The following is an 11699-nucleotide window of genomic DNA, read 5'->3' as shown; positions in this document are numbered from 1 at the left end:
CCATCCAGATACATTGACAAGCATGCATGATCTTGCTTTGCTTTATGAGCAACAAGAGAAATGGAAAGATGCAGAGGGGCTCTATGAGCAAGTTGTCAACAAGCGCCAGAAGATCCTTGGAGAAGACCATCCAGATACATTGACAAGCATGCATAAACTTGCTTCCATTTACAAGCAACAACGGAAACTGGACGATGTAGAGGGGCTTCTCAAGCAAGTTGTCAACAAGCACAAGAAGATCCTTGGAGAGGAGCATGTACATACATTGACAACCATGCATGAACTTGCTTCCACTTACTTGATGCAAGGGCAACTAGAAGAAGCAGAGCAGATCTACAAGCAAATTGCTGACAAGCCCACAGAGATTCTGAGGAGGGGCCATCCAAGGACGCTGAGAAACATTTATAGGCTTGTTATTATATACCAGCATCAAGGGAAACCGAAAGATGCGGAGCGGCTCTTTGAGCAAGTTGTCCACAAGCACAGGATTGCAAAAGAGCATCCAGATACATTGTGGGGAATGGATAAGCTTGCTTGGATTTACCGGCGACAAGGTCGACACAAGGAAGCGTTGAAATTAATGGTTGATTGTGTTGAAGCCAGTCAGCAGATAATAGGTGCAGACCATCCAACCACAAAGACGCGCCTCAAAGTCCTTCATGCATTGCAACGAATCCAAGTTACATCCGAGCAACGTTCAGATACCAGAGGGGAAGAGAGGGAAAAGTGAAGCGCGCAGACATTTTTCAGCCAGCACGACAAAGCAGCACGATCAGCGTTTAATGTTGGACCGTCACGTTCCGAATCCGCTCCCCCTTTTGGACAAATTCTCGGAAGAGTATACCTAACTAGGCTTTCCCTCCGGTCAACAATGGTACCATTATGTAGAATGGTACTTATCACCTTCAGAATCGAAGCCGCGGCCAAGCACGAATAGCGGATGCGCATGGTAGGTTCTGGACCTACGGCCTATGCTGCTATTGCATTTCAATGAAATTCAGACGTTGATATTCTGCATGAACATTTCATTTTTGGTCATTCTAGCTATCATGCCGCATAAATGATGCCAGCCGTACGGCAATAACTATACAAAATCCGAATATAAACACCGCGAAAACTCCATCACATTGATCCTTGACTTAAGCAGTGCTAGTCGTGATAGTCTTGATGACAACGTACTCATCCACGCCGTATTTGCTGCCCTCTCGGCCGAAACCACTTTCCTTGACACCACCAAATGGCGTCGCAGGGTCACTGATAGCACCTGTGAACGACCCTTGTCAGCATCTCGAGAATCCAAAGGGGACAAATAAAACAAAGGAAGTGGAAGAAAATATGAAGGGGGCGGGACATACCAGTATTGACACCGACCATGCCAACCTCGAGGGCCTCGGCCACACGCCAGCATCGAGCGACATCCTTGCTGAAAAAGTATCCAGCGAGACCAACCTCTGAGTTGTTGGCAAGCTTGATCACCTCCTCCTCAGTCTCAAAGGGGAAAAGACCGGCCAGCGGTCCAAAGGTCTCCTCCTTTGTTACCTTCATCTCCTTGGTAATGCCGGTCATGACAGTCAAGTCGAAGAAGCAGCTGCCCAGGTCGGGGCGACGTTTGCCACCAACGGCGACCTTGCCACCCTTGTCAATGGCATCTTGGACATGCTCGTCGACCTTGTCGACGGCGCGCTCGTGGATGAGCGGACCGTGAGTGACGCCTTCCTCGAAGCCAGCTCCAAGCTTGAAGGCCTTGACTGCCTCGACAAACTTGTTGGTAAACTCATTGTAGATGTCGCTTTGGATGAAAATGCGGTTGGCGCAAACACAGGTCTGGCCCGAGCCGCGGAATTTACTAGCAATCAGACCCTTGACAGCAAGGTCAACATCGGCGTCGTTGAATACAATAAAAGGTGCGTTGCCGCCGAGCTCAAAGGACAATTTTTTAAGCGTCGAAGCAGACTGCTTCATCAGAATCTTTCCAACGCGTGTAGAGCCTGTGAAGGAGACCTTCTTGACTGTAGGATGTTCGGTAAGGACCTCGCCAACGGAAATGGTGTTGTCCAGCGCAGTAATCACATTGACAACACCCTTGGGGATACCGGCGCGGTGGGCGAGTTCAGCGAGAGCGAGAGCCGTCAAAGGTGCCTCCGCAGGGGCCTTGATTACTACTGTGCAGCCTGCGGCCAATGCAGGGCCGACTTTACGTGTGATCATGGCAGCAGGGAAATTCCAGGGCGCGATCAACGCACATACTCCGATGGGCTGTTTGAGCGTGATGGCGCGGTTACCGGGTACGCTGGGAATGATAGTATCGCCGTAGATGCGAGGTGCTTCTTCGGAGAACCATTCAAAGAAGCCGGCGGAATATGTGGATTCAATGCGTGCATCGGAGAGTGATTTTCCGTTTTCCCAGGTGATCAACTTGGCAATGTCCTCGCCATTTTGAATCATCAAGTCGTACCATTTTCGGAGGAGTCGCGATCTTTCGCGGCCGGTGGTCTTGCGGAAAGAAGGGAAAGCTGCAGCGGCAGCTTCGATAGCTGTTACGGTATCTTCCTTGCCGAATTCGGGGCATGTCGCAATCTGGTTTGAGGTGGCAGGGTCTATTGGCAGAGCGGAAACATTAGTTAGACCACGGAAACAAGAGAAGTCGGAAACCCAGCGCGCGCTTCTTCCGATGTATATATCCATGATTTCAATTAGAGTAAAATTCGAACATACCGCTCACAGCAAATGTCTTCTTTGATCGCGCATCAACCCAATTGCCATTGACGTAGCACTGCTGCTTGAACAGGCTGGGGTCGGCAAGCTTGGGGGCTTCGTGGGGCATGGTCGAATATGGCGAGTATGTAACAATGCGAAATGTAACGACTTTGTGAAATAATGAAAGCGGACGTTTTGTCCCGTATCGTAGGAGAGGATTCATCATTAATTATATAGGAACTGTTGAAAAAGGAAAGTCTTAGTGGCAACAATGCGCGGAGGTGGGTTTTGAGAGTTGACGGATCGGTGGTGATGGTGGCGTCTCCGCGTCCCGGCCCGGGCGCAGGTGGGACCGTCCCGCAGCTTGGGAATCCCTACTTTAAGTTATAATCCCGAGCCAACTCGGAGTTGAATTTGTCAAGACGTTCAGTAATATCGTCATGCATGAGAGGAGCAATGTTGAATATTGGCCTCAAAGAATATCCCTTAGCCACAGCGTTGTATTCCTCAGTGTTGATGTTTGAACGCTTGTCAGGGGAATTGGGTCATGACGTCATATGTTTTGAAGGATTGATTGACACCCCAAGATGCTGCATCATTATATAGGAAACTTGATTATCGAAATATTGAATTTATCAGTTGAAATTTTTTCGGCATTCATATAGACTTTGAAATCCTGGACGCTTGCATATCCCTTTTGCAGCGTTGATTGAATTTCTGTCTCATCCTCCTTGGAACCAAAAATTTCAAAAACATATAATCACATATTAAGCAGACTTCTCCTTTTCCACAGCATCTGCCATCTCGCCCAAGGTATTAAATTTCCAGTTGTAAATTTCCTCGTCGACATTTCCCATCCGTGCTCCTGCACGTGCAATCCACACGGACTTAATACCCTTTTTGGATGCGGGGTGATGATCATGCTTTTGGCTTTGCGCAGTCTGCAGGACCTGTGATTTTTGAATGCCAAACTCCTTTTGGGCAAAATCGAGCATATAGTCAAAGTTGCGAGGATCAGGCTTGTACGAGCCAATATCTTGCGCGGTGAGAATACCATCAAAGTGCACACCCCCGAGTGGACCGGCATTGCTCGCACCAAATGACTCTCGATCCACATTCGAGAGTACCACTAGCTTATACGTCTTGCCCAGGCGCTTCAGGGCATCAACAGTGTCAGGAAAGGCGGGCCATTTGCCCACAGACTGGCCGAACTCTTCGCTCTCGCTCGCCGTAGGAGCAGGAAGCCCAAGCTTCTCCGCCCATTGCGGATGAGTAGTTGTGAGAACCTGCGAGTAGAGCATATCTGGTGTTTTGACTTCTTGTCTATACTCAAGCTCGTGAAATACTTCGAGCAGATGTTTTCTGGTGAAGCGGTTGCCAGCACCGCATTTTTCCAAATACTTTTGAAAAGCGGTCAAAATTCCAGTTTCCCAGTCTATGAAGGTCCCGTAGACATCGAAGGAAAGTAGTTTAAAATCGGTCAATTTCGACATGGTGGTGGTAATTGGACAAAGTAGAGGAAAGTAGGGTAGGTAGCTTGAGTAATGGTTATTGCAAAAGAGGCAATTCTAGCCGTATGCTGTTTCAATTGCTTTGGGTTCTGTTATGACTTTCCTGGTGCGGGACCCTGAACGGTTTATATGCGCCTCGACTTTCCGTGTCTGTGTTAAAGCTTCTTAGCTTCCGGATAACGACCCTTGGCTTCAGCCGGTGATCTCTTCTCCGGAAATCCATTGTAGGGCGTGCCAAGGGCACTATGTCGGGGAGACTTGCCTCTTCCCGTCGATGTCGATCTTATCAGGGTCCTAAAATTTCCCGGTCTCGCACAGACATTCTAGTTTGAGCTGTCACTCGAAGATCGCCATTAGAATCTCACTTGCGTTTGCTATTACCAGACGGCCTTTGTTTTTCTTTTGCTTTTCGTTTTCATTCTTGACTATCTCTCTGTGTCCCGTTCGGGCTTTATTCAGTACCGATCTGTGGGGTCTGCGGGGCAAATCAGCTCTCATTCAAAATGCCAGTGTGGGTGGACATATTCGATAAAGGGAATTGCACACTTTCGTAAGGACTGCCATTGAAAGTATAGACATTTCTAGATGTATCTGGAATGCAATCCCAGAAACTTCTCTCCGCCTTTTCCGACGGTTAAACGGATGGGGCCGTTGTAAAGTCGTGATGATCCACATTCGGGTACGCGCACCCGGTCCGAGTTGTCTCCGCAATGTCAAATATAAGGCGTAGTACAACCACCATGAGACTTCCAAAAGTCTATTCATCGAATTTCTAGAAGAGCTGTGAATATTCCATCTCGAGCTCATCATCAATATGACTTTCAGCAAGATCGACTGGGCTGCAAAGGAGCCTAAGGCTCCCGAGGTCCACACCGCCATTCCTGGCCCCGAGTCGAAGAATATCCAGAGCCAACTCGACGGAGTGTTTGATGCGCGTGCCGTTCAATTTGTAGTCGACTATGAAAAGAGTATCGGAAACTAGTACGTTAGAGCGCATACTTTGGTAGAAGTAGAAAAATGCAAGAGGTTGACTTTCATCCCAGCATTGTCGATGCCGACGGCAATACTCTCCTCGATGTCTACTCCCAAATCGCCTCCATCCCCGTAGGATACAACAACCCGAACCTGATTGCCGCTGCACAAAGCCCCGACATGGTCACGGCGCTCGTGAACCGTCCTGCCATTGGCAACTTCCCCTCGAGCAAGTGGGCGCAGCAGCTCAAGAACGGCCTTTTGCGTGCAGCGCCCAAGGGCCTGAACCAGGTCTTCACGGCTCAGTCGGGCTCTGAGGCCAACGAGCTGGCGTACAAGGCCGCATTCATGTACTACCGTCGCAAGCAGCGCGGTGACGCCGACTGGTCCGAGGAGGAAATGAGCAGTGTGATGCGCAACCAGTACCCTGGATCTCCGGATCTTGCGATTCTCAGCTTCAAGGACTCGTTCCACGGCCGTGGATTCGCCAGTTTGTCGACCACTCGCTCCAAGCCTGTGCACAAGATGGACATTCCTTCGTTCAAATGGCCCCAGGCCTCGTTCCCGCACCTCAAGTACCCGCTAGAGCAGCACAAGGCGGAGAATGATGCCGAGGAGCAGCGCTGCCTCAAGGAGGTTGAGACTATTATCGAGCATTGGTATATTTCCCATATGATTTTTGTTTTTGTCCAGTTCCTTTCTTCCCTTTTTGGGCAAAATAAGAGTTTACAAGAATCGTCATTAATTGATATCCTGCAGGCACTCGCCCGTTGCTGCAGTCATCATCGAGCCCATCCAGAGTGAGGGTGGCGACAACCACGCTTCCCCTGCCTTTTTCCAGGGCCTGCAAGCCATCACCAAGAAATATGGCATTCTCTTGATTGCCGACGAGGTTCAAACCGGTATGTCCCAGCATTCCTCTCTTCCTTTCCTCCGGGACTTTGCCCAGAATATCCTAGAATTAAGCATATCTAACGTTGGACAGGTTTCGGAGCAACCGGAAAGTTCTGGGGCTACGAGCACTGGGAGCTTCCCTCTCCACCTGACATGGTGACCTTTTCCAAAAAGGCCCAAACTGCCGGCTACTTTTTCAGCGACTCCTTGATCCGTCCGGACAAGGCGTATCGTCAATTCAACACGTAAGTTCAGCCTGTCTAAAATATGACCTCTCCTTTCTTCTCTCCTCTATTTCCTGAAAAATTTACTGATATGACAACAACAGCTGGATCGGCGACCCCGCGCGTGTGCTCTTCTGCAACGCCATTATCGACGAAATTGAGCGTAGCAACTTGCTTGAGCAATGCGTATGTTCTCATGAAGCAATTCACCTGCCGTTTGATCCTTTCAACCCTTTCGCTATCTCACTCATCTGCCACTATGACCACCCAAAATACTAAGATGTACTAACGTGACATAGTCCCGCGTCGGCGACGCTCTGTATTCCGAACTTGCCAAGCTCGCAGACAAGTATCCTACCAAGATCCAGAACCTCCGTGGCAAAGGAAAGGGGTATGTTCATGTTCTCCTTCCCCCTTTCTTTCCTATTTTCTTTTATCCTGTTTCCTTCTATTCTATTTTGCTTCTCCCTTTTCCGTTTTTCTCGACCAATTATATCCTCTCATTCTTCTACTCGACGCTTTCCAGCACATACTAACTCACTATCCATCCAGAACATACATTGCCTTTGACACCCCCTCGCCAGCAGACCTCACGAAAAAGGCCAAGACGCTGGGCATTAACATCGGCATGTGCGGCACCAACACGGTGCGGCTGCGGCCCATGCTTATTTTTGAAGAGAGACACAGTACGTCCCTTACCCTTCTTTTATTTTTTTTTCCTCCCATTACCCCCCATTAGCCCCTTTGCCTTTTCATTTTTTTTATCGTTCTACCCTTCTACCTTTTAGCCCTTTTTTCGGCGTTCCCTTTTACCCTTTTATCCTTCCCTCCTTTCCCTTTTAGCTTTTCCCGTTTTACCTTTTTGCTCCTGCCGCTCCCGGCGGGTGATTTAGTTCAAGCGCTGACCATATATAGTCCCTACTCTCATCACTGCACTGGACAAGGCGCTTGCTTGAATCTTGAATCCAAAGTCCTAGTCCTAAGTCCTGGATCATGGATCATGGATCATGGATCATGAGTCCTGAATCGAATCGTGCACAACGGAGCAAGAATTCAATGGTAGTATGATGAATGATTAGCATGGGTAGCATATAATGCGTCTAGCATGTGGTATGTAGCATGTACAGACGGACAGACAAACAGACGGACACAGGCAGGCAGTTACATCAGCGCTACGGCACAATGCACAATGCACAATCCATCGTCTGCCTATCTGTACCGTGCTGTATATGCATGTCTGTCTGTCTGTCTTTTTGCATTTATTAACGAAAGTGGTATCGGCGTCTATGGGTTATTGCATTCATTTTTATTTATTTATTTTTGCAGTCATATTTGAAAAGCGACATTTAAAAAGAATCATATTTCAGAGAGTCATACTTCAAAAACCCTTCCTCTGAAAGCGACATTTAAAAAGAATCATACTTCAAAGAACCATACTTTTAAAGCGACATTAAAAAAAAAAATTCAAGCATACTTTCAAAAAAGAAAATTAAACCCTACCCCCCAAAGGGAGAATGATGGAAGGATAGCGAGAATAGCGCGACGTTGAATCAAAAGCGTCAATGAACAATAAAAGAAATATATCTTTCTCGAGTATTGAGTATCACTCCCAAGTCAAACGAGCATGTGCATGTGGATATCGTAGATTCGTAGTCTAGATCACGTCGACTCGTCGAGATTTAAATCGTCAGTTTATCAATTTATCCCTAGACTACTTCCTACTTCCTACTTCGAACTTCCTACGTCCTCCGCCCCTAATCTTTCATCCATCATCCTCCATTCCAAATCTGTCCTTCGACTCATCTCACCCCATTCCATCCCTCTTGCAGCACATGCAGTCCCAATCTCAAATTCCTCCAGATCCAGCGCAGGCAACAAAGTGTGAAAGTATGAAAAAAATCACACTGTGAAGTGCGCGTCATAGAAGATGCTCATGCCGAGGCTGGAATAGACGCTGCGCCAAACACGAAGAAGACGAACGCCTATTACCAGGCGGCGATTGTCATGTTGGTTCGAATTGTATGCCCGTTCCGATATCCAACGTCCAACGTCCGTCATTTCAACACCACTGATACCTTCTCACCAAACACCCACAGTACGTAAACAAGCTGTGTCGAACCCGACACAGGCGCCACAAATATCAAGACCCGGTATCATCCTATTCCCGTTACTGAAGCTAGACGAGACGACAGAAAACGAGCAGTTTCAGAAGACGTTGGAGCCATGATAACGACCCGACAAGCAAATACAACCCCCAGTTCCGACAATACTTCGAGACACGAAAGTGATATTGACGAGAACAAAGGTGATATGAGAATTGCCTGGGATTTTTGAGATCTCTGGACGGGAAAGTGTGGCTCCGTGGGGTGGATGGGAAACGAAAATGGGATAGAGGTGAAGAAAGACAGAAGTTGGAAAAGCGAAAACAGTACTGTGAGTAGCAAAAGTACTGAAATCAGAAAAAGTACTATAAAAGTAAAAATATCAAGACAGTACCGGATATTGTTGGGTTAACGATACGGGACAATACCGGTACTGTGTGATGATTGGTGCTGTGAAAATAAATGGAGAAAACATGCTGAGAAAAATAAAAAGGTTCGTCATAATGGAGAGGAAATCCAACCGCGAGCAGAAAACACGTTCGATGTATATTTTTCGCAGAGGTCCGAAATGGAAATCACCAAAGTGCGATGCAATGCGATGCAATGCAATACGCGATGGAAACTTGAGACCAAAGGATAAAGGCGTCCAGTAACTCGAAAACGCGAACAAAAAATCGACACACGCAAGGCGGAAGACTGACTCCACAAACAACACCGAATAGTTGACAAAAAAGCAAATCACTGCACGATAACAAGACGTTCATCGGCGGATGCGAATCTGGCGGCGGGTGGTGGAAGTAGCCTCGTGTTCCGACTCAGAGGAGCAGTCAGATTCAGACTCGGCGGACAAATAACCGCAGCGAGTTCCGCCGCAGTCGAGCTTGACGCGGTCGCCCTTGCGAGTGATGCCGTAGCGTTCGCAAGTGCACACGGCCGGGGTGCGGACGGACTCGTCGCTGTAGGAAGACAGCGAGGACGGGGAGCTGCGGTCGGAGCGGGACGACAGGGACGAGCCGACAGAGCTGGGCGGGCTGTTGGAGAGGTACGAGTAGTCGTCCGAGTCGGAGTCGGACAGGGCAGCGCGGGCAAGGCGGGACTCGAGATCGGCCATGCTGGTTGGGGCACGCATGTACTGTTCTTGCGCGACGTAGCGAGTCTCGTGGGGCTTGATGGGCTTGGGGCTCTGGATCTTTGACGGAGACAGAGAGCGGCCCTTGACGATGCTACTGCTGATTGAGATGTTGCGGGTGGTCTGACGCTTGGCGACGGGAGCAGCAGCGGGAGCGGGAGCAGCGGCAGCCTTTCCGCCGACGACGGGCACGTCAAGAATGTTCAGCTTGCGGCCAGTAGTTGGCTCGACGGTCGATGACTGCGCGGGGTCGTGCGAGACGTGGTAGCCATCCATGATGTACTACCAGGATATATTCGTATTAGTATTCGGAAAACCCAGGCTCCATGTCATGAAATACTGAGAAAACCAGAAGTTCAACATACATAGTACCAGTAGCGCTGGCCCTGCTTCAAGGTGCTTCCGGGGAAGCGAAAGGTGCCTTTCCATCCGCCAGTCTTGGAAGAGTCCTTGGACAGCGGGAGCTGGCCAGAGTAATTGTCCCAAGACCCGAGCAGGTGGACGGTCTTGACATTTGCGGAGGTGCGGAGAGTGAACGAAAGCTGGATAGCGGCCATTATGATGTAATTAATCTCAGACACAAATAATTAATAAAACTCGGCGACGTTTGGGAGGTTATCCGTAGAGTATCGCGAGCGCTGACGTAGAGAATGGTAATAATGCACTTTCAAGAAAAGTATCCGACCGGCGGAAACTTTCAATGAGAAATTATAAAAAAATTTTAACACAGGCACTGAACCAGCTCGTGAAATATATCACGAGCAAAGAGACTCAGACTTAGAGAATCCGACTGTGTATTTGGAGTTTAGAAGAGCAACAGAGCTATCAAGTCGACCAGCGACAAAGAATTAGATTGGTTGATGCAAAAAAATGTGTGTAAGGGGGGTGAGCACAGCTCTGAGAGGGCAGGGTAAAAACAAAAAAATAAAAATTTAAAACAAAAAGATAGCTCTGAAAATTGAAAATGTTGCTAAAGGGGAGAAAAAGAAGAAAAGCTTCAAAAGGCGAGTGGGCGAGGGTGCTCTTATGTTTGGGCGGCACCGAGCCCGGAAAAGGGGACTGAGACCGGCGACTCAGGATGGCCTTGCCCGGTCCCTCCCACCAACGTCGCCCTTCCTGCCGGCAAGTATGGATCATTCCCCGGTTCAGGAACTGGACCATACGGTGAGTCCATTCGGGCTTCTACCGATTTGAGGTCTCAGCGTGCAGGTCGCAGGCCGCATGAGAGCGACATGCATATTGCGGCGCGTAAAAATGCACGAGTAAGGTTCATTTGGCGAAGACCGACATCTGTGTGGCAGCACCCGTGAGAGTTCCGGGGGTTTGCTCTAGCCGACCCCTCTCCGCAGCTCTCATCAAGGTGTAAAGCCTCAAGGAGCGACCACTCAAAAGCGACTCAGTCAGCCATGAACGTAAGAGCGGCCGTGCTTGAGAAGAGGATGGACATGGCGGAAACCTTTTTCCCTTCTGACCTATGAAGGCGAAATAAACGAAATGAGCAAGAGAACGATCAACCAAGGAGAGATGGTAGAGGGGGGTTAGAGAAAGTCCAGTGAGCAGTAGTATACGAGGAGAGAACAAGTATTGAACCAGTTGAAAGTCGAATACTGTCAATCAACTCTCAGCCAGCATTCCAAAATGGAAAAGAGTAGCTAAAGCAGGACTCTGCTAGTCCATAAGGACGGCCCTGTTTGAGGCTCTCACCAGCCATTAATCAGTGCATGTTGGAAAGTGCGTCTTCTAAACACGCAATTATCAATTGAGTGGCGTTCTAGGGTATGCTTAGTTGCAGCAAGAAAGAGCAACATCCATATCCAACCGAATCACAAACGGACCGTCTGTTGGTCGATAGCTGATGTAGGTATGTCTTGGATGAGAAGACCTGGGGGATCGTCGATTTTCTGGGCGGGTAAATGGCCATCGTGATTGGCTAGCGATCAACGACATCCCACGAGGCGTCCGACAGGTCCGAGAGCTGTCTATTCCAATGCAACACAAGACCCCTCAGCTACAAGCGTTGAGATGCTATAACTAGCCCTTGCAAACCTTGTAGCTACCGTCGTCACTATCATAAAAGGTGTGATAATGAAGAGGATGCCTAATTCTTTTTTATGAATTGTACTCCACGAGTCGTTTCAGTGGGAGATCTTGTCAATATATAATTTGTCCT

At 48.6% G+C, this 11699-nt stretch overlaps 5 protein-coding genes across 5 annotated transcripts in view; 2 read left to right on the top strand and 3 right to left on the bottom strand.

The window, feature by feature from the left end:
• L228DRAFT_252637 (TPR-like protein) overlaps positions 1 to 937 on the top strand; it is a gene marked incomplete at both ends in the record, with an annotated part of 1281 nt that extends 344 nt beyond the window's left edge. Inside the window, 2 exons of the mRNA XM_018333705.1 lie at positions 50 to 513; positions 910 to 937. Coding sequence (XP_018189840.1) covers positions 50 to 513; positions 910 to 937 — 492 coding nt within the window. The remainder of the gene's footprint in view (positions 1 to 49; positions 514 to 909) is intronic.
• A 202-nt stretch (positions 938 to 1139) lies between these two features.
• On the bottom strand, positions 1140 to 2824 carry L228DRAFT_252636 (succinate-semialdehyde dehydrogenase Uga2; the record flags this gene model as incomplete). The annotated part of the gene is made up of 3 exons (XM_018333704.1): positions 1140 to 1264; positions 1356 to 2597; positions 2716 to 2824. 3 exons carry the CDS (start codon positions 2822 to 2824, stop codon positions 1140 to 1142), a joined length of 1476 nt encoding a protein of 491 aa, XP_018189839.1.
• Positions 2825 to 3464: 640 nt separating this feature from the next.
• L228DRAFT_237227 (HAD-like protein) lies at positions 3465 to 4190 on the bottom strand (the record flags this gene model as incomplete). Its single annotated transcript, XM_018330905.1, has 1 exon — positions 3465 to 4190. One exon carries the CDS (start codon positions 4188 to 4190, stop codon positions 3465 to 3467), a length of 726 nt encoding a protein of 241 aa, XP_018189838.1.
• A 742-nt stretch (positions 4191 to 4932) lies between these two features.
• On the top strand, positions 4933 to 7504 carry L228DRAFT_218671 (4-aminobutyrate aminotransferase). Its single transcript, XM_018330190.1, has 8 exons — positions 4933 to 5189; positions 5252 to 5839; positions 5940 to 6082; positions 6166 to 6319; positions 6403 to 6484; positions 6598 to 6689; positions 6851 to 6984; positions 7214 to 7504. Exons 1-8 carry the CDS (start codon positions 5023 to 5025, stop codon positions 7252 to 7254), a joined length of 1401 nt encoding a protein of 466 aa, XP_018189837.1. The 5' UTR covers positions 4933 to 5022; the 3' UTR covers positions 7255 to 7504.
• A 1602-nt stretch (positions 7505 to 9106) lies between these two features.
• On the bottom strand, positions 9107 to 10320 carry L228DRAFT_93318 (hypothetical protein). Its single transcript, XM_018336980.1, has 2 exons — positions 9895 to 10320; positions 9107 to 9811 (listed from the first exon to the last, which is right to left on the bottom strand). The coding sequence occupies exons 1-2, from the start codon at positions 10084 to 10086 to the stop codon at positions 9161 to 9163; spliced, it is 843 nt and encodes a 280-aa protein (XP_018189836.1). The 5' UTR covers positions 10087 to 10320; the 3' UTR covers positions 9107 to 9160.
• Between the last annotated feature and the right edge of the window lie 1379 nt (positions 10321 to 11699).

Source organism: Xylona heveae (genome assembly GCF_001619985.1).
Source record: "Xylona heveae TC161 unplaced genomic scaffold L228scaffold_3, whole genome shotgun sequence".
Lineage (NCBI taxonomy): Eukaryota > Fungi > Ascomycota > Xylonomycetes > Xylonales > Xylonaceae > Xylona > Xylona heveae.
Note: the sequence above shows the minus strand (reverse complement) of the source record. Positions and strands in the feature narration are given on the sequence as shown.

Coding starts and splice junctions, on each gene's coding strand:
- L228DRAFT_218671 (XM_018330190.1), top strand. CDS start 5,023: ATGACTTTCAGCAAGATCGACTGGGCTGCAAAGGAGCCTAAGGCTCCC. Junction 5,840..5,939: donor GAGACTATTATCGAGCATTG/GTATATTTCCCA, acceptor GATATCCTGCAG/GCACTCGCCCGTTGCTGCAG. Junction 6,690..6,850: donor CTCCGTGGCAAAGGAAAGGG/GTATGTTCATGT, acceptor CTATCCATCCAG/AACATACATTGCCTTTGACA.
- L228DRAFT_93318 (XM_018336980.1), bottom strand. CDS start 10,086: ATGGCCGCTATCCAGCTTTCGTTCACTCTCCGCACCTCCGCAAATGTC. Junction 9,812..9,894: donor GCCAGCGCTACTGGTACTAT/GTATGTTGAACT, acceptor ATATCCTGGTAG/TACATCATGGATGGCTACCA.